This window comes from Danio rerio, chromosome 4, assembly GCF_052040795.2.
Source record: "Danio rerio strain M-AB ecotype USA chromosome 4, GRCz13ab, whole genome shotgun sequence".
Classification (NCBI taxonomy): Eukaryota; Metazoa; Chordata; class Actinopteri; order Cypriniformes; family Danionidae; genus Danio; species Danio rerio.
Window position 1 is genome coordinate 22465843 of NC_141024.2, and position 22842 is coordinate 22488684.

Below are 22842 nucleotides of genomic sequence, written 5' to 3' on the forward strand. Positions count from 1 at the left end.
AATGGTTTGATTGCTTACATCCCAAAGCTACATGTATAATGTGCACTAACAAAGGAAGTATAGTCAATTTTTCCTTTCATGACAATTAATCTTTTTCAATAGCACTAGTAAAACTACCAAATAATCTTTAAGGCCATAGAGACACTTTCTGCCCATTTTTAAAAATATATATTTTTAAGCTTTGAAAGGTTAAATTAAAGTATATGGTAAAAAGATTTAAATTTAGCCTTTTATTTACATATTTTACACTATTTTCTTTACAATATGGCAAATTTGTTTCTTAAATAGCTGTACATCACATGTAGATTTTATTTTACACTTGATCTTAATCTAAAATAGAAACGTAAAAAAATACAAGTACACTGTCAGTAAAAAATAATAAACAAATGACTTCATTTTACTTGAGGTGTTTGAAATATGACAACACAACATTTATCAAAGCAGTGCTTTAAGAGCCTTATTGTAAATTGTGATAAATAAACAATGAGTTGGCTAACAATGGATTGCTTTGACCTGTAATGCTTTAGGACAGATCAGAATACAGCTAAATGTATAAATCACACAAATACCTCATCCAGAAACATTTTCAGCATAATTATTTTGTCGTAAAGAAATTAAAAATGTTCCACCTTTGCTAAAAGTAAGTTTCACTTCACAATACAGCCAAATAAGAAGACCATTAGCATTGTCATCGATCATGTATCAATCTATTTCTAAATATTTGATAACTTTGAATACTTTTGACTAAATTTAGTTAAGGAGCAAAGATAAATAATGTCTACTTTAATAGTGAACAGATCGCGATTGTATTCTATCTGAGCACACAGGCGATCATGAGAGCACTTGCAGTTCATTTGAAAAAAGCCTATTTAAGAGCTAGCATATCTGTTTTAGCGATTTGCGTACATGAATGTTAAAATAACACGAATGTCTCGTGTTAAAATAAAGCACTCGCCACATTTGCAGAAATGAGTAATTGCGCAATACCTTCATTCCCGCGCCGCCATTCAGAATGTATTTAGAGGAGTGACAGGTCAGAGGCGAGTCGACTGGCTGTCGGAGAGCGAAACGTGTATGAAGATCATCAAATAGGCAGGAAATGTGTCCGCGGTTTAATTATTCTGCTAGACATCTCTGTAGTGAAAACATCCAAGAAGCATTATTCCAACAAAACATTTGTTTTTAAGTTATTTTTTCTGTCTCTGCAACACAGAAAGCCTTTGTCCCGCCTATACGTTTCACGCAACTAGACAAGGTCGACTGTGATTGGCCACTTTTCATGTCAGTCAAATCACGCTTCAGAATCAATTCTTAAACTTCGGAAACTGATTTTCAGCAGCTTATGAAACAATGCACTAAAATAAACACTCTAAGCACAGCGTTGTGATCGTACGCTTCACAAAACAGCCAATGCTGATCACATCAATGTTATATTACGCATTAAAGGATTAAAAGTGATAATTGTTTCTTTCATTATTCAGCGATTCCTCCGCGTACCACTAGGAGGAAGCCCGCGTACCACTAGTGGTACGCGTACCACAGTTTGAGAACCACTGGTCTACAGAACAAACCATCGTTCCACAATAACTTGAATAGCAAATCCATTTGTGCCACTTTGTGGACACATGGGTGTTTCTGTCTAGAAAAGAGGTGTGTTAAGGTGCATTGTTAGCGTGTTACTATTTTGAGGAACTAAAATAGACTGTTAAATAGACCAGCTGAGAGCAGGGGACCGTTCTTTGTACGTGGATTACTCATTTAGCTGGATTTGGTTATTGATGATTTGAAATAATCCAGGATCGTTTCGTTCTACAAAACATATCTGAGAGTTATTGTCATAGCAACAGTTCTAGTAGCTCAAACCTGCAAAGGAGCAGGTTTATTTTATATAAACAAGATTACATATGTTGAGCATTTATTTCATTAAATGGAGAAAAAAATCTGTAATTTATTTATCCAAAGCCCTAATTGTTCTTCAGCTGAAGAAAGTTTGTCGAACTTTTATACATTTTATGTCACCTAACTAAATAATCAGAAAGGAACTAATCTTGTAAATGTCCAAATCCAGTTTGCCCACACTACAGTCTACCTTGGTGTTTATTTTATTTTATTATTATTATTTTTTAATTATTATTATTATTATTTTTTTTTTTTCATTCATTCATTTTCTTTTCGGCTTAGTTTCTTTTTTAATCAGGTGTCGCCACAGCGGAATGAACTGCCAACTTATCCAGCATATGTTTTACACAGCGGATGCCCTTCCAGCTGCAACCCTTACCTTTTCCTTACGTTTTCCTTGGGAAACACCTAGCACTCTTATTCACAAACATACATTACGGCCAATTTAGCTTAACCAATTAACCTATGGTGCATGTCTTTAGACTGTGAGGGAAACTGGGGCATACGAAGGAAACCCATGCAAACACGAGGAGAACATGCAAATTCCACACAGAAATGCCAACTGACCTAGCCGAGACTCGAACTAGGGACCTTCTTGTTGTGAGGCAACAGAGCTACCCACTGCGCCACCACGCTGCCTTTTTTATTATTTATAAATATTTATATAAGTGAAATATTTTATTTCACTTTATTCTTAATTTAATTTAACTTAATTTTTATTTTAATTTAATTTAATCTATTTATTTAATTTAAATGATTTTTTTCAGCAGTGAATAGGTCAATTAGGTTTTTAATCAGTTTACTTATTCCTACCCAAAAGCCAGTCTTCTGTATAAGCTGTTAAGTTGAGATCTCAAAAGTCAGGACTTTGCAGCAAATGGCCAGCAGTGTTAGTGGTTATGTCAGTAAGTAACGGTGTTTGATATGGAAATGTAGTCATAGTTATTCATAACACATTTATCTTAGCTTTCACAACCCTGTCTTTTGACTTTTGGGCTTATTAAATAGTAAAAAGGGTTCAGAGATTGGTCAAGTGCTTTTGTTGAGTCATTTCCCTGCTTAGCCGCAGTGTTTAATAGAGAAAAAATAACAGCTCTAAATACACCTTTTTCATCAAATACAAGAAACTTTTTTCCACAAATTTAATTAGTGTTATGACATTTTTCAACTTTCACAAGTGTTAAATGCCTTCAGGCGTAGACACTAAATGGGCTCAGTTTAATAGAAATGTCATTACAGTGTTGATTCTGGTGTGGGTTATGTTTCTGCAAGCACCATGTTGCTGTTTGCTGTGCACTAAGGAGAAAGAAAAGTGCAGTTCCCATGGTGATGGTAATGGATGTGTTTCAATAAAGCGGTATAGAGCTGCTGTACATTGGTTATAGCTTTGAGTTAAACTAAAGCACCACTACATTATTGAGCTGCATTTTCTTTTTCTTCTTCCTTGCGCACAAATGATATTCTGGCTGTAATAACTGCTCAGCGGCCATTTAAAGGCTCAGTGACTTAGACATTAATCATTTACATAAACATCCAGTTAAGAGATGTAAAGAGAGCTCACATTGTTGAATAATAAAACAGTAATAGAAATTGTATTCCTGTGTAGGGGAGGTGTATATACAGTTGAAGTCAGAATTATTTTAATTTTTCCCCAATTTCTGTTTAATGGAAAGAAGATTTTCAACACATTTATAAACGTAATAGTTTAATAACTAATATCTATTAACTGATTTATTTTATCTTTGCCATGATAACAGTAAATATTATTTGACTAGAAATTTTTCAAGATTATAGTATTGAGCTTAAAGGGTGGTTTAAAGGCTTAATTAGGTTAATTCAGTTAATTAGGCAGGTTAGGGTAATTAGGCAAATCATTTTATATTGATGGTTTTCTCTGTAGAAAATCTAAAAATGTATATTGCTTAATAATATAAAACAAACAAGACTTTCTCCAGAAGAAAAAATATGATCAGAAATACTGTAAAAAATTCCCTGGTCTGGGAAATATTAATTGTATATGTATGTAGACATTTAAACTTCACTATAGACACCAAAAAAGCTTGCAAAACTGTTGCATGCTCCACATGGTTAAACAAAAGTGTTATTAGAGTCAATTACAACTTTAGTCTAATTTTATTGGAGAGAGAAAAAAACACATATTTATTTTAATTGTACATGACCATATACAAGCTTTCTTTGACCCTTCGAATTATACAAGCTTGCTTGCTTTGGTTCTTTCATGTCAATGAACTTAATCCAGTACTGTTTTAACTGTCCTATCAGTCAGTAGCAGACTGTTTGCAAAGCTCACATCACATTGTATCAGCTTTTCTACAGAGTATAAATCTACAAATAAACTTCAACCTTTTGTTTATAACATTGTAATCGTTTAGTTATTCTAAAATTAGTGATAGAGGAGACAGTTGCATTTGTTTCTTTAGGTTCATTTCTACATTTTTTTTCGAGAGTTCACACTTAGCTGATGATTGATTATAAAGAGAACTTAAGACTTCCCCTGCTGTTTGAAGCTAGTAAGCAATTAGGGATTGTTATGAAGATATAACTATTTACTAGGTCAATTGTAAGTGGGGATACCTCTTCATTGTATAATTTTCACTATACAGTAAAATAATAAGAATCAACTCCTTGTTTATTACACTGTGGTCTATCAGTAAAACAACATTAGGTTATTTTATTAGGTTTTCAAAGAAATTTTCCATCCTCACCTCACTAAACAACACTTGGTTTTAAGAAACATTTTGTTGAAATCTAAGTAAATACCTACTTTATTGCACCATCCTTTAGTGCGCATTTGGTGTTTGAGATGAAAACACACAAATAGAGTTGCATACTGTATATTGGAGCTCGAATTACATTTAATAATAAACACTCAAACAGTGGTATCCTTAGTATCTTAAAAACATGATTTTAAGTTTATTTCAAATGCACTTTGGGATTAAGAATAAATGTATGTATTGCTTCTGAGGATAAAGTGATAAATCTTAAATCTTTCAATAAAAGATGTACTGAAAAAACAGCATCAGGCTGAAGAAAGGAAAATGATAGATTTCAGTCTCTTGGGTACATCATAAAAAATTAACTCCAGCCATGGATTTGTAATACTCAGATCTTTTGGGAGCCTATGTGAGGATTTTAGAGGTGCAGTTTCTTTATAACAGTTGACAGATCAATGTCTAGCTTTATTCACCCAAAAGCAATTTGTGGCAGATATAAACAGATATGAACTACAGAACACAACACTTTTGTTTATTCTTGGCATTACGATGAGTTTTTAACAACAACAACAACAACAAAATAATAATAATAAAATAAAATAAAATAAATAATAATAATAATAAAGTTTATTTATAGGCACTTTTCAAAGCACTCAAGGACACCTTGCAGTACACTACCTGACAAAAGTCTTGTCGCCTATCCAAGTTTTAGGAACAACAATTAATAGCTTGACTTCTAGTTGATCATTTGGTATCAGAGGTGGCTTAAGTGAAAGGCAAAGGCCTCTAGATTACACTTATTTTGCCAAAAGAAAGTATGATCATCCCTTGATTTTTAATTATTCAGTTAGCACAGTTAGGTCTGACTTTGCTTAGACAAAAGTCTTGATGCAGTTTAACAGATAACCTTCTGCCACTTTTCCAAATGATCAACTAGAATTCAAGTTATTATTTTTTGCGCACACAAGGGGGATCGACAACAAGACTTTATTTTCAGGTAGTGTAAATAGCAAGCACATCATACAACACAAGCAATGAAAAGCAATAGACAGGATATTATACCATCAAGTCATTAAAAGTTTTCATCTGAGATTTAAAATTATAAATATTGTCCACCTGGTGAATGTGGATTTCTGTTGATGAAATTAGACCGTGGACAATCCTAAATACGTGAACAATGTCTGAAAGGCTTCCGGAGGGTGATCAAAACACACTTGAGTGAAATGCTTTCATTGGGTAAAAAATGTATACGTTCGAATAGCCACAAAATAAACTTTACCGTCCACTTCATTCTTAAACATTACAGGATGTGTTATTGGAGAACTCTAGCCAGACAGGTTTTAAACTATTCCTTCTGAAATTATCATTTTGTTTGATTTGAAGACTAAATATGTGGAAAGCACAATGCTGTCTTTCCAGTCCAGATTACAAAACCTGCAGTATTTGGCATAGTTTTGCAATTATCAGAGCAGAAATATGCTAATTTTGTTCAGATTCATATGTAAATTATGGAAGCTTATTTTGCAAAAGTAGATCAAAAGATCAGAAGACACCCACAAATTCACTCACCCATAGACTTTCTCATCAGAAAGTTTTCGGATGTGATCTAGAGATACGGATAACAAGCCCAGGCAATAAATGGGACATATTGTTACAGCTGTAACTTTCCCTTTGTTTTGATTATTATTATTATTATTATTATTATTATTATTATTATTATTATTATTCAACAAACTCTGGCAATAGTGTACTCTGTCGCAAGAAGGACATCTGCTGCATAAAACATATACCAGAGAATTTGGCAGTTCATTCCGCTGTGGTAACTAGGTCAAAGAAAAAGTGAGTTAGTGATAGGAGGGCATTTGAAAAATTATCAAAAGCAACAGTAAAGATTTTCATATAGCTACAAAGATGTCTTAAATGCAGTTCTTTTGTGCTTTTACAATCATCAGATAAACCTAAGGGAAATCATTTTTCAACATTTATATATAACCCCAAATCATAAAAAGTTGAGACAGTATGGAAAATGCAGATAAAAAAAGAAAAAAATGATTTATAAATTTACTTTGCTTTGTTTTTCATTGCATTTTTCTAAATAAACACGTATTCCAATTTAGGTTCAGTCAACACAATAAAAAAAAAATTGGGACAGGAGCAATTTAAGGCTTGTAATCAGGTAAATGGGTAAAATTATGTGATTTGAAAGAGGTGATGTCAACTGGTGATTGTAATTATAATGTGGTACAAAAGCAGCATCCAAAAAAGATCTAGTTCTTTAAGAGCAAAGATGGGTCGCGGATCACCAGTTTGCCAACAAATACGTGGGAAGATTATTAAAAGAAAGATAGGAAGACATTTGGATATTTCCCCTTCAACTGTGCATAACATAATTAAAAGATTCAAGGAATCTGGAGGAGTTACAGTGCGTATAGGAAAAGGGTGCGAGCCAAAACTAAATAACCGTGATATTTGATCTCTTAGGGTGTTTTCACACCTGTGAAGCGATTTCATTTGTTCCGAAAGAAAGTGCAGTTTGCTTTGACACTGCAAAGTTTCTAAACGGACCAAAATAGCTAAAACAAGTCATGTGTGAATTTCCCGGTTTATTTTGCAGAGTCCTGCTCAGCTGTCGGGGGGTGGTGGTTTAGTGGTGTTTGACAGGGTGCAACTGAAGAGCGAGGAGGGATGCGGTGGGGAGGGGTGAGAAGGGTGCGCAACGTATATGAGGACAAGGAGGGAGGCGCCAGATTACCGGGAGATTATCGCTCGTTTGCGGGCATCTGGGATTCTCTGTGCATTTGCGGGAGACTCACGAAACTCCAGAGAGACTTGGGATGTCTGTAATGACCTCCCGCCCTACTCATAATTCTCTTTTCATATAACTCTATGCCTGTTACATATCCATAATACACTGCGTTCAGGCGATCTCGGAATGATTGTTTTGGCGCGGATCTGTGCGCGATTGCTGGATTCACATATGCCAAACGAACTGCGCTTAATGGGCAAATGAGACCGGTTCCGAAACAAAAGTCTAGGTGTCAAATCACCCTTAGGGGGAGCACTGTATGAAGAATCGTCATTCATCTAGAAGCGATATCACCAAATGGGCTCAGGACTATTTTTGCAAAACTTTGTGAGTACAACAGTACATTATTTCATCCACAAATACCAGTTAAAACTGTACTGAACCAAAAGGAAGCCCTATGTAAACAGTGTTCAGAAGCACCGTCGACTTGTCTGGGCTGGGAGGATAGACCATCACACAGTGAAAATGTGTACTGTGGTCAGATGAATCAGTATTTCGGGTATTTTTTGAAAGAAATGGACACTGTGCTCCGGTCCAAAAAAGAAAAGGATCATCCAAACTAGGGATGCTCATTTCGTTTATCGGTTACTATAATTTTTTTTTTTTTAATTGTGCAATAAATTAATGTGTCTGGCACATTAAATAATGCATTTTAAAATACTGATTTATATGCTTGCATATTAATGACAGAACATAACAACAGAGCATGTTCACACACCTGCAGTTTCCAATAGCACAGAAAAACAGAATAAACTAAATAAAACAAACAAACAAAAAAAAAAATAGGCCTGCCCTAAATTATTTTCCACTTAAATTATTCATTTATATTACAAAACGAAAACACTGATTCTTTTTAAGAATGAGCAAAGGCTATTTTTTCCCCAATCACGTTTTTTAATTCTGTGAAATAAAAGTTGCAGACTTCCTTAAATTTCTTGCTCCACGGAAAATATGCATTTATTTAATGCCCCGCTGTTATTATTATATGACAAAACCTTTTTACATTTTTAATAGAAATCATCATTTTAAAGATTACGTCTTGCTATATGGTTTCCTCTCTCTCTCTCGCAGTTCAAGTGTGCGCACTGTGTGATGAAAAGACAATGGCAACACACGCATATGTAGAGTTTTTGTAAACAGTTTTGTTGATTAAATATGATATTGCATTAATGTGCATACATGCTTTATGAGCTGTAAAAATAAAGCTAAAGCCTATTTGTTTTTTATGACGCAGATCCAGGAGGCCATCAGCATCAGCGCTGGTTTGGCATCAACTCGTCTATCAAATAGCAATTCTTCTTTCATTTTGCTTTTTTTGCAAATATTTAACGCAAAAAATTGCATACGATCGGCCCCTTATGCAGCCAAACTAAAAATATATGAAATAAAATTTTTAATTGTTTAACTGATACCATTAAATGGTTACAAACGCATCCTTTTGGTCAACGGTTAATCGATTATTTTGAGCATCCCTAATTCAAACTGTTACCAGAAAACAAGTCCCAAAGCCAGGCTATGTCATGGTATGGGGTTGTGTCAGTGGTAACTTGCGCTTCTGTGATGGCACCATTAATGCTGAAAAGTACATAGAGATTTTGGAGCACAAAATGCTGCCTTCTTTTGCATGGATGTCCATGCATATTTCAACAAGACAACCACATTCCACATTCTGAACCATATTCTGCACACATTACAATGTCCTGGCTAAGGAGGAAGAGGAGACAGGTACTTGACTGACCTGCCTGCAGTCCTGACCTTTTTCCAGTTGAGAATGTATTGCTTATTTCGAAGTGCAAAATGCGACAACGAAGACCCTGTACTGTTGCCCACCCTAAGACTTGTTTTTAGGAAAAATATTACAAAATTACATCTGGAACACTTTATCACTCTGTGTCTTTGGTGCCTAAATGTTTTTTTGTGAAAAGTGTTGTGAAAAGGAATGGCATTACAAAATGATAAATGCTTTAGTATTCCAACTTTTTTTTTTTAATGTGTTGCAAGAATCAAAAATCGAATACGTGCTTATTTTGACATTACACAATGTTTGTTGTATTGTGTGTGTGTGTGTGTGTGTTTATATATATATAATCAAAATCAAATAAATAATCAAATAAAATTAATATATATATATATATATATATATATATATATATATATATATATATATATATATATATATATAAAATAAAATATCTATAATAAAATAAAACATCTATAATAAAATATATATAATGAAAGAATATTACAAGAAATAAAATGAACCTAGAGATAAATGTTCAGACTTCTATAACGCAAAACCATTTAAGCAGCACAGTAGATGAAGCTAGTTTAAAACGTATTATATATTACAACATTACTGTCCAGTAATAGCATAATAAGGGTAGTAATTTACTAGATGGGGCTCGTTTACATTTTTTGACACCTCATGAATATTTACACTGCATAGCAATCACTTGTTTTTTTTCCACACTTTCTTATGCTAATCATTGTAGCAATAATGAGGTTGTATTTTTTTCCACTAGAAAAACAAACACACGGCTGATTATTTTCTTTTTAAATGGCCTTTGTTTTGCTCTGGCTCAGTCAGTTGTTATTACGCCATGCATCTTTGAAACAACCTTTAATGAATAAAGTGAGCCACTCTTCTTTTTTAATTTAAATTACACATACCAGCATTCTCAAAGATGAATTGTAATGAAGGGCAACTGAGCTCGACCCAAAGGAGCCGTGCGATGCGTGACTTTCAGACAAAAGCACAAGCTCTCAGTCAGTTCTCTAGTGCAGGAGTGTGTGTCGTGTGTATAACCTGCGGCTCTCAGTGTGTGTTTAAATGCATGCCAGAGGCCTTGACTCCACTCAATAGAGTCTTCCAGCTCAGAGAATTTGCATTGCCTCTGTAGGTTCAGGATCATGAGGCTGATGTTAACCCACATCTGCAGAAGGTCAGTGCGCTAGATAAGCACACCTGGAGTCTTCAGTATAATTCATCTGTGTTGTGTGCACAACCATTCAGAGGCACAACGTTTGGCACAACTGCCAGTGGCTGGTGTACTCTGGATTGTTTACACAGAAATGAAAAATCCTTGTGTGGTTTTCTTTTCTGTTGACTGTTGTAAAATATTTGGTATCATGCTGGTTGATGGTATTTCCCAGTAATGGTTGCAGCTGTAAGGGCATCTGCTGCGTAAAACATCTGGTGGATAAAGTGGTTCATTCCACTGTAACAACCCCAGATTATTAAAGGGACTAAGCCGAAAATAAAATGAATGAATGAATGAATGAATGAATGAATGAATGGTTGATGGTACCCATTAACTGAGTCTCATTTCAGATCCTCTGATGCAGGGGTGCCCAAACTTTTTCTTATGAAGGGATAAAACCAAATTGAAGGCGGTGGGCCGAAGATAAATAAACCAAAGTATTACATTAAAGTTGCCATGATTTTCGAATTAATTAATATTTTAAAATAATTTGAAAAACACTGTAATGGTATGAATAATTATATAGTTTTTACATTTTATAATGAACTTCTTGCAATAAAATACAAACAATGCCCTTTATGACACAATGGTTTGCAATGCTGAATACATTAAATACACTTGATTTGCTTAATTTGAGAATTTTTACGTTTAATAACAAACCTGATTCATGCACAACATTTAATTAAAACATTTTTATTTGCTTTTTTATATCCTAACAGTCCAACAAACAAACAAAGGTTATGTTAAAATTAGAAATAGCAAGCTCTGTTGAAGGCATTTGCCCCAACCTTCCCATCTTTCTCCCTCTCTTCTCAGATGGGATGATGGGTCAAATTAAGGCCCTAGTTTGGGCATCTCTGCTCTGATGGATGCATTCGAAGGGTTCAAATGCAGCATCCAAATACGTTCTTTGTTTCCCAGGTAGCGGAATATGTAAATGGCGGATCCTTTGTGACCTTGAACATCCCAAGATTCATTGTTCGCTGATAATGGCAGGATGTTTTTAAAAGAAAACTCTGGATTACAGTTTTAAATGTATGATCTAGGTTTTTTTTTACTTGGATATCTAAAACACATTAAATAGACAAGAAGAGTATGAAAAGTCTTACTAAAAAGTGATTTTATAGACAGTTTACATTTTATGTGCACATGTATGGATCAAAGGAAATATATTTCCAGCTTTTGTAAACTTAGTTTTGCCTTCAGATTGCTTAATATTTAAATACATATACCGCTTATTAACAGCAGCTGTTACGGTTGCTAGGTGACTAGATCCATCCCCTGTAAGCTAGATTGTCTCATTTCAAAGTGCTCGGTTCAACCTGTGTGGACTTCGAAGAACTCACCTTTGAAGTCTGCATCCTTCAGAGAATGCAGCCTCTGAAATGTGACACAGCTATTGACTTCCATAGGAAAAAGAATTAGAACTATCGTTCTTCAAATTAAATAATTTTCTGTTCAACCGAAGAAAGAAACTCAAATATGTTTTTAAAAAAAGTGAAGATTTAATTTTAGGATCATTTGCATTAAAGTAACATGACCAGAGCACCAAAAGTTTTACAATTATACTATTTTTTATACTATAAGTGTCTCATTTTCTCCAGCTAATTTCTTCAATATTTCCTCATAAATTTCATTTACGATCAAATTAAGCCTTATTTTACATTGTAGGCATAAAGGAACACTCCACTTTTTTTGGAAATTAGCTCTTCTATAGTGAAACAGATGAGTTTAACCATTTATAATTTTTTCAGCTGATCTCCAAGCACTTTTAGCTTAGCTTAACATAACTCATTGAATCAGATTAGACCATTAGCATCTCACTTAAAAATAAAGTGTTTCTGACCATTTTCTTATTTACAGCTTAGATACATTGTGTACTAAAATGGAGTGCACTGGTATGATGCAGCACCTGAAAATAGTCCCATCTAGGTAGCAGCATTGGGTAATATCATTGTGCCTGCTGCAGCCATGCAGTAGCAAAGTCTTTTGATTAGTATGTTGGAATGGAGTGTAATTACTAGGCAAATTTACCAAGAATTATAGCAAGTTTTTATTTTCTGTCTATCTTAGTACACTATGTAACCATAGAAAGGTCAAGCTTTAAATAGAAACATTTTTTAAAACTCTTACCCCTGGGGTATGAATAATTTCAGGCTTGACTGTAGATGCTAATGGTCTAATCCAGTTCAATGATTTATGCTAAACTAAGCTAAAAGTGCAAAAAATCTGTAATCTCAACTGTTTAACTTTAGGGGTCTTGTAAAATTAGCCTTTTTCTAAAACAAGTGGAGCGTTCCTTTAACTGCAATAGTGTTTAATGTTCTGCTTTCAAACCAATGGTCTGCAAATATTACATAAACACTCGTCGCACGCCTGAATGAAATCTGGCAGGTGGGTTTGACATGATGTTTATGAGGAGGGAGTGGAAATGGCTTGCAATAGATCCAACATTTAATGAAATGGCAGTGTTTGAGTCAGGTGACCTTTGTCAGGCATTTAAAGCAGAGAAACATGCAGTGATTGTGCCTCTGAAAGCGACAGGCGTGAGATCAGGAGGACAGAAGGTGTGTGTTTGTGTATCGTGTGCTTTGGCTCACCACACTGCAGCTTGTTGTAATGCAGATCACACAGATGTGACCTTGACTCCAGGTAATTGAATAGTTTCTGCATTGTTTGACCCTGGAGGGGAACAGTGAAAGAAGTCAGCTTTAATATGGTTTACTTGATCATAAACACTGACTCAGAAGAAATGGATATAGTGGGGATCATATAGGGGAGAGTGGAGTGGGATGTCGATACAGTAATCCTGCACAGGGATTTTTTTAATGTCTACAAGTCTTATTATTTCAGAATATACAGAGCTCAGCAAAAATGAGCAAACTCCTCACAGATCTCTCTTTTAAATTAATATTAAAAATAAAGAATGCTTTACCGCGATGTGGTGGTGCAGTAAGTAGTGCTGTTGTCTCACAGCAAGAAGGTCGCCGGTTCGAGCCTCGGCTGGGTCAGTTGGCGTTTCTGTGTGGAGTTTGCATGTTCTCTTCGTGTTGGCGTGGGTTTTCTCTAGGTGCTCCGGTTTCCCCCACAGTCCAAAAACATGCGGTACAGGTGAATTGGGTATGCTATATTCTCCGTAGTGTATGAGTGTGTATGGATGTTTCCCAGAGATGGGTTCAGCTAGAAGGGCATCCGCTGCATAGAACATATGCTGGATAAGTTGGCAGTTCGTTCCGCCGTGGTGACTTTGGATTAATAAAGGGACTAAGCCGAAAAAAAAATGAAGGAATGAATCAAGAATGCTTTACAAAAATGAATCACTACCAAAACTAATCTAACAAAAAACTCAAGATCACAGTATTATTGGTGTATTCTAAACATTTTGCCAAAATTAATGAGAGAAATTAAATTTCCACCAGAGAAAATTAAACCACTTGGAGCAAGTGACATACTTTTTTTAAATCAGTACTTTACAGATTGTTATGCCTTTTTTTTATAACCAATGTAAAAGAGTTTGCCAAAATGTAAGAACAGGCACAAAATGTATTTTTTATGAATGTGAACAGTACTAAAACATACTAAAGATGCTCCATGCAAATGTTTATTTAACTTTGTACACACAAAAATGAAAAGAGACTTAATGGTAAAACTTGAGTTTAAGTAAAAAAAATCACCCCATTTACTACTGCTTTATTACATGCCTATTACAGCACTGTTACATTTTTATCTTATTTTACTTTCCTAGTTCTACCCAACACCTAAACTCAACTACTACCTTACTAACTATTAATCTGCAACTAATTAGTAGTTTATTGCGCTAAAGCTCTTAATGGATAATGGATAGCGTGAATTGTACATTAAAATGGAGTGGGACCTACTTGCTGAATGTGTATTCAGAAGGCAGTATAAAATGGGTATTGTGGCAGTCTTTATTATTTCCAATTCAATTCTGTTTAATTCATTTTTATTTCTATAGCGCTTTTACAATTTAGATTGTGTTAAAGCAGCTTAAAATAGGAGAGGGGGGGTTAAAGCTATTATGGTAATGGTTATCATTTTGGCAGATGACCTACTGCACCTTTAAGACACTGCTGTTTATTCGAGCACAACTGTATATATGTTTTATGTGATCCAGATAAATAATTTGAATAAATATAGTAAGTACAAAATTGACACTTTATAAAACTGTGAACAGCCTTGAAGTCAACATTTTGTGATTGTGTAATTGTATAATGAAAGCTCAATATTTGCATGCAGAAATAATATTTATGTATTATGCACGTTTACATATGTATGATCTAATATGTAAATAACTAACACTTTCTATTGATAACATTAATTATTCATTTAAATGCAAAACTAGTCAGAAAATAAATCAGTTTTCCAGTGGCATAGCTCTTGTGCTTGTCAAGTTACTAAATCAATGGAATCACTCAGAATGCCGAGTATTAGCATTTCAAACGTGCCTCCCTGATGAAGAGATGCTTCGCCTGTCCTTTGCTCCTGGAGCATCCCTTCGGTATGACAGGTGTAGTTTACTGTAGATGAAAGGATGTTGTGATGAGACCACCCACTGCACGGCTTAATCCGTGCCTTGTTTGAGGATTGTGGCCAGTTTGATGACAGGAGCGGTGATTCCTCACCTTTAAACCCACATCCAATCTCCGCTTGTCAGTTCCTCGTGTTTCTCCTCTCAAAGAATGGATGCAGTAAATTTTTAATGCACACCTGCATTCTTGTTCTTCTCACATTTCTTTCCTACAGATTCTTTAGGGACATGTGTAGCTGCTCAGAAGTTTACAGACTTTCAAAAAAACATTTTATCTTCTTCTTTTTCTGTAGGCTGAGGAACTTGTTTGTAGCTGGTGAACGCTGTGATATAGAGACCCTTGAATGGGCCAAGAAGAGTTTTGGAGTGCCGGTGCTGGATCACTGGTGGCAAACTGGTGAGTTAGTCAACCTAACACATTTCCTATAAGCCAAACAGGGCTCTGTACTGCTGGTAAATGCTCAGGTAATTCTGCGACCCTCATTGTGGACAGTACATCTGCGCTTTGCTAGAAGTTGCACTGGTGCCATTGCAGGTTTTCAGAACTGATATGCAACGACATTCTCAAGTCAAGTTAGACTTTATTTATAGAGCACTTAAAAAAAACACAGAAGTGAGCCAAAGTGCTGTACAAAAATATACAACAACAGGCTGTCTGCAGGGTCTTAAAAAGTATTAAAAGTTGATAAATCAACGTAGAGAAATTTTAGGCCCTTAAAAAGTCTTAAATGCTTTTTTGCAAGGTATTAAATCTTATATCATTTTTGATTCTGCAATGTATGGTTGTATGCTAAAGTTTGCCTGAATTAAATCTGTGAATATCAGGATGCTGTGTAGTTTATGAAATCAATGAAATCCTACTAAATTTGACATGATGCTGGTTTGTTTACTGCAGTAATCAAGGCAACACCATTGTTTCTGCAGTTCTATAGGCGTCAACCTAGTGAATAAGCTACATTTAATTGATTTTTATTCAGTATGTGAATGAGGTTTTAGTTTTTGATTAGTTTCTTACATTAACATTTTGTAAATATACTGTAAGTTAAAATCTCGCCAGTATTTCCGGTTGAAACCTAAAGTGGTTTTCTTTAAAAAGGTCTTAAAAGGTATTGAATTCCTCTCTCTAATTCCTACAAAATAAGCATAATAGTAAAAAAAAGATATCAACTATAAAGGAAAATAAAGCTAAAGTATCTAAAAAGGCATTAAAATAATGTTCAATAACAACAGGTGTCAAATGCCAATGAAAAAAAAAAGAGTTTTAAGAGCTGACTTAAATGGAAACAAAGAAGATGCCTGTCTAATGGGCGGAGGCAAATCATTAAGACCTACCACCGAAAGCATGGTCTCCTCTCCTCCACATTTACAAACCTGTTTGTTTCTTTCTTTTGCTGAACACAAAACCGGATTTATTGAAGTATGTTGGAAAGCAGCAATCATTGACTTCTTTAGTGTTTAACGGGAATTCCACAAAATCAAAAAATACTCATCAATTATGCCACAAAATCAAGTTTTAAGTGTTTTTCAAGCGAGAATATAGTTATTTTAAAGTTAAATTGGCAGTTTATGTTTAAGAATAGCATGACTTTAAACATTTTGACTCTGAGCTCTAGGCGGTTTATTATGAAATGTAAAACGTTGAAATTCTGCTAAATGTAGTCCAGCTTTTGCAGTATTAAGGGTAATGTTAAGAGCCAATATACATACAGATCCTCCCTCATCAGAGAAATAGTAAAAAATAAGACAAAAGAAACATATGTGACTTGGAATGTGACAGGAAACACACTCCAGGTGTGACTGGAAATGTCTTAATTGTCCACCTGTGATCGGACTGATGAAATTGCATCTTAATAGTCTGTTGCAGCCTGTCAGTTACATAATTTAGTGGAGGAACTAGAAAATCCAACATGTAAAACTGACAAAAATTCCGACATATATTGCGCTGAAAAGAGCAAAGCTACAGTAATTAAGGCCTACCTTGGCCTACCTTTTCAAATGACCATGGAATAAGTGGGATAATCAATGGCTTGCCGTGCATTAAAGGATTTTAATGCATTTTCCGGAGGTGACCACACAGTAACATTGCAAGCCATTGATTATCCCTTATATATATATATAGTCTACAGAACAAACCATCATTATACATTAACTTGGCTAATTACCCTAATTTGCCTGGTTAATTCATTTAACCTAGTTAAGCCTTTAAATGTCACTTTAAGCTGTATAGAAGTGTCTTGAAAAATATCTAATCAATATTATTTACTGTCATCATGGCAAAGATAAAATAAATCAATTATTAGAGATGAGTTATTAAAACTATTATGTTTAGAAATGTTCTGAATTATTCCTTTCCGTTAAACAGAAATTGGGGAAAAATAAATAAGAGGCCAAAAATACTGGGAGGCTAATAAGTCTGACTTCAACTGTGTAAACACCCTGAAATACAATAAGAAAATGGAAAAAATCACCAAGTTTTTCTGTGGATTTACTGTAGCAACATTAGAAGGGCAGACATTGGATATTCATATTGAATTTTATCCCTAATATATTGAATAAAATGTATAAAAATATAATATAATTTAAATAATATAATTATTGTTTTTTTTGTTTGATTATTTACATGCACCATATATTTTAAGGGATTTACTTTTCAAAGCAAATGCCATAAAAAAGCATGATACTAGGATACTTATTCCACCCATGCTTGTGAGCTTGTAATAGAGCACTGTATACTGAAATAGAGCAAAGTATCGTGATTTATAAATGTATAAAAGATGAGGCTTAAATTCTTTTTAACATTTAAATTAATTTTAACAGTGATTTGCCTTGATCCCAACTCACACTCCTGCTAGTCTCAACTTAAGCCATAGTCAAATGATCATTTAATAAAGACAGAACAATACTCATATTATTAATATGATAAGTGCAGCCACCAAATCAGGCTGGTGCCACCATCTGTCCAATTCAACAGTGTACCAAACTGTACCAGAGAGTGGAAACGGGCCATTAGTGGCACAGGTGGCACTTTTCTGAAATGATCATCTGCAGCTGAGATGAAAGTGCATTTTATGTCATGATCAGATGATATTGATTCAGGTTTGTGACATAATTTGATTCCTGTCAGGTGATGATGAGTCCAGTAATGTCTGATCTGAACAGATGTAATATGTGTTTGATTGAAGTTTGAGTGGCACCTTGTTCAGTCGATTCTAGATAGATTAGCAGTGGGTGATAGAGCATCAAAGTACATGTCAAAAGACATTTGATTTTTTTTTTCATTTGTGATGCTTTAACGTTTAAAAAATTACAGTAAAAGACATTTTTAACTCACAAAAAATACAAATTTTAAATAAAATTTTTATTAAGAATTGTTTTCAACATTGATAATAATAAATGTTTCATCAATAATGTCCAGATATATTATATTGGGATGTTCAATGCTAGTGGATCTCAGCAGTTTTGGTTGTAGGACCCACTTTCCAATACATTTCCAGGAAGCCACAATCCAATAAAAATTTTTAAAACGTATTTTAGTTTTAGTCCTAATATTTCTGTATATTGTATTTTATATTTTTTTATATTGTTAAACTTGTTACAACATTTATATATATATATAAACTGACAAAAACAGAGATACTATAACAATACCTCACTGTGTGCTGTACTAAAATAAAGGGCAAAAAGCCCTTTTGAGTTTGCTTTTGCATGTGGCAGTACTTCATTTCATGACCTTAATGTTGCCTTTATTTCTCAGGCAAGCCTGAAATGGATCATCTAAAAAACAGAGCACTTCTTTTTGATATTCATAACCCCTATCGCCAGCGTGATGCATATACCGTTCCATGTATAATGAATTGGGTTTCCATCTTCTCTCCAAAATATCTTCTTCTCTCTGCAAAACATGTTCAGCTCATAAATATCTCCAACAAATAAACAGGTGCTTTGCTTGACCAGAGAATTTCTGTAAAAATCAACTCAACTTTTCATCTTTCTAGTCAGTGCTTGTCATGTATTTGTGTGTTGTTTGACAACAGATCTTTGAAAGTAGTGTCAGATGGTATTTTTTTCTGTCTGAACAAAATCTATGATAAATTGTTAAGGAGAGAAAAGATACAAATAAAAATACAAAATAGTTTTGCAAATGCAAGTTATGGGGAGATCTATCTATCTTCTGAAGTGTTTTACAGTGTGATATGTTTATATATACAGTTAAAGTCAGGATTATTAACCCCCCTTTGATTATTTTCTTTTTTAAATATTTCCCAAATGATGTTTGACAGAGCAAGGAAATTTTCACAGTATGTCTGATAATATTTTTTCTTTTGGAGAAAGTCTTATTTATTTTATTTTGGCTAGAATAAAAGCAGTTTTATTTTTTTTTAAAACATTTTAAGGTCAAATTTATTTAAGCTATATTTTTTTCCGATAGTCTACAGAACAAACCATTGTTATACAATAACTTGCCTAATTACCCTAACCTGCCTAGTTCACCTAATTAACCTAGTTAAGCCTTTAAATGTCACTTTAGCTGTATAGAAGTGTCTTAAAAAAATGTAGTAAAATATTTTTTGCTGTCATCATGGCAAAAACAAAATAAATCAGTTATTGGAAATGAGTTACTGAAATTATTATGTTTAGAAATGTGTTGAAAAAAATCTTTCTGTTTAACAGAAATTGGGGAAAAAATTCAGGGGAGCTAATAATTCCGAGTTCAACTGTAATTGACTTGATTACCTTATTAGATACGATATATTTTATTTGACATAAAAAAGGAAAAATTGTTCTCCTTTTCTGAATATTTAAGGATTAGTTTTTAGGTCATCTTCTCACACTATGTGGCTCCAAACTCTTTCTTGAAACAATATTTGAAAAATGCTAGCCTAAATTGTTCTTTCTCTTGCTTACAGTATTATTTTTAAATTATGTACTGATTAAAATAGGTGACCAAAACCCCCTTTGTAAAAATATTTGACCTAATGGGCCCTATCATACACACAGCGCAAATATGGCGCCAGGCGCCTTGGATGTGATTTTTTTTCATATGGGTGCCAGTTTTAAACCATGTTTTTTTAAATAGCATATCTATCTGTGCCACTTTATGAAATCATGGGCATGCTGGTCTAAAAAGGACGTGTGTCAAGGTGCATTGTTGGCACGTTGCTATTTTGAGTCAACTGAAATAGATTTTGACGAACTAAAGTTGTAGAGCTTTTATTATTTTAAGAGCACTAGATATGCACCTATCCAGGTCCAATAACAGACATACACATTGCTTAATAAACACAGAATGTACAGCAATATATAAATATCTTTACATATAACAAATATTAAAGGGATAAAATGTAAATAATATATATATTTTTGTCTACATACATATAAAAACCAGTACCTTCGTGCATTCTTCACCTCGGGGGGCTTTGGAATCTGGTTCTATTTATTCATGACAATTTGCAGTTGTTAAATATTATTATTATTATTAGTAGTAGTAGTAGCAGTAGTAGTAGTAGTTTATTATATGCATATTTATATTTTTAAAATAAAATCAAGTTTAGATTTGTTCACCTGTCGGATTTTGGAGCCATATGCGTCACCATATGGGGCATAAGAATAGGATGTGTGTTCGGATGTAACTCAGTTTTTTGAGTACATTTTGTTAATTTTGTTCATTTATTAGTTTGCTGGAAATGCCTTTATTTATTAGTTTGCCGCCATGCGCCTTAGACGTCCCGCTTACATAGTTAAAATAGAGCTCCATTGTTAAAGTAGAGCTCCATATCAAAATAGGGAACAAGTACTCAATTGTGACTTTTCTAAATTTGTGTCCTTTCCTCCATTTATTATTTGACCCTCGGTCCAGTTGAGGTTAAAGCATGTTTACGCATGGTATTTTTATGCGAATTGAAATAACAGACCCATCTCCACCTCTGCATGCAAATGCACAAATGCCATGCTGTGTTTGGATTGTTCAGCGACACCGAGCGAAATTTGATTAGAGGAGCTGATGAGGTGTAGTCTAACAGCAGTTCGGTTGTGCTGGTGCGATGGCTTTTCTGAAATAAAGTGGAAGTGATTTGAGCCTTTATTATCTGTGTCATTACAAACTGAAAACTCCCCAGGCTCATGTATGCATCGCAATATCAAGAGTCAAGCTGCTGTGACAGACTCGCTTTCCCTTTCTTACAGATGCCTCAGCTTGGAGACGAGTAGTTGTGAATACTGATTGGTCATTATTAATGCTTCAGATAACCCCTATTTAGAAAACCGTGAACCCCTAAATTGTTGTTCTGGCCCTCAAGATAAGCGGTTCAATTTTGTTCTGTGGACAGTGTTAAAGTGGATTACTGTTTTGTGTTAAGGAATTAAACAGGAAATATTTTTAAGAAGAATGAAAAAGGCTTTAAATATTACAAGTGATATATCAAAATAATGATTTCTATGTAATTAAAATTTTTTTGTTAACTATGTAGTGATCAGTGGTAACGCCAGGAACTTGTGGAAATTAATTTCCATTGTAAACAAATGCTGCAAGTTTACACTAAACTCTGACCCTTTACTTAAGCTCACCGGAAAGTGGCAATTGAGACAGTGGCCATCTGTCTTTTGTTTATCTTAAAGACAAAGGTGTTAAGAGCCCAGAACTTGCAAAACAGCTTCTTGATCCAATCAACATTCTACATCGTCTCAAGACACAGAGAGACACGTGAATCAGAAAACTTTTCACAAAAGAGACACAACTGGAATATTTCACTACATATACCTGTAGATTCAAATGATCAGGTATATATTTAATATGCACTGCTTGAAATAGTCCACTGTTGTGGCTTATTAAGGTTTATATATGAATGCTTGCGTAAAGATCAATATTACATAGTGATGTTTAGACTCGCTATATTGCAGATAATGCCTTGGGTAAATTAGATGTGGTTTGGAAAGTGAATTATGCTAGGAAATTTACATAATCTATATATAACTGAAAAAATGTTTTTAGGGTTTAACGGACCTTAAAATGTCTTGGTTTCCTGAACCCTGACTGTCTCCAAAGTAATGCAAATGGTCAGTTTCACAGCACGGCTGTGTCTATTGTCTTCTCAAGTCGGTCAACTTGTCAGACGGTTTCTGTCTTCATGCTAAAGAAACCCTTTTGTTGATTAACTCATCTGGTCAGTTGCTGGGCAGGTTTCTCACACCTATATGCCGCTTATGGGGACTCCAATACTGAATTTGCATGCTTTGTTTAGCCATCTTCCCTCCTCCTCTATTATAGACGGACATCTTTGTCTTAATTCAGACTTGTGATAAAACTTGCAGTTTGTAGACCTCCTGCAGACACATGGACTTCTTAAAGACGCTGTATGACTGCAGATTAAACAACATGTCTCTATAAAGGAATTCTGCTTGTTTCAAGTCTCCTGGACTGGATCTCTTCTTCTTCATTAATTTTTTTTATAACATCACATTTAAAATTTAAACAACATTTTGCCAGGCTGCACGTGGTGCAGAGGGAAGCACGTTTGCCTCACAGCAAGAAGGTCGCTGGTTCAAGCCTCGGCTGGGTCAGTTGGCATTTCTGTGTGGAGTTTGCATGTTCTCCCTGTGTTCGTGTGGGTTTTCTAAAGCCCAAAAACGTGGTATAAGTAAATTGAGTAAGCTAACTTGTCCGTAGTGTATGTGTGTGAATGAGTGTGTATGGATGTTTTCCAGTGATGGGTTGTAGCTGGAAGGGCATCTGCTGCGTAAAACATATGCTGGATAAGTTGGTGGTTCATCCCGCTGTGGCGACCCCAGATTAATAAAGGGACTAAACTGAAAAGAAAATTAATGAATGAATAATTTCCCAGCTTGGTTAGTTCTTGTGAAGTTAAGCAGACACAA

The 22842-nt window shown here is 34.5% G+C and overlaps 1 protein-coding gene across 21 annotated transcripts in view; it reads left to right on the top strand.

The window, feature by feature from the left end:
• acss3 (acyl-CoA synthetase short chain family member 3) overlaps positions 1-22842 on the top strand; it is a 239992-nt gene that overhangs the window by 148458 nt on the left and 68692 nt on the right. For all 21 annotated transcript variants that reach the window (XR_015483149.1, XR_015483147.1, XR_015483148.1 and 18 more), the window contains one exon: positions 15264-15367. Coding sequence is in view for 12 of the 21 variants with exons in the window: in XM_087248262.1 (XP_087104388.1) it covers positions 15264-15367 (104 nt within the window). In the remaining 9 variants the exon portion in view is untranslated. The remainder of the gene's footprint in view (positions 1-15263; positions 15368-22842) is intronic.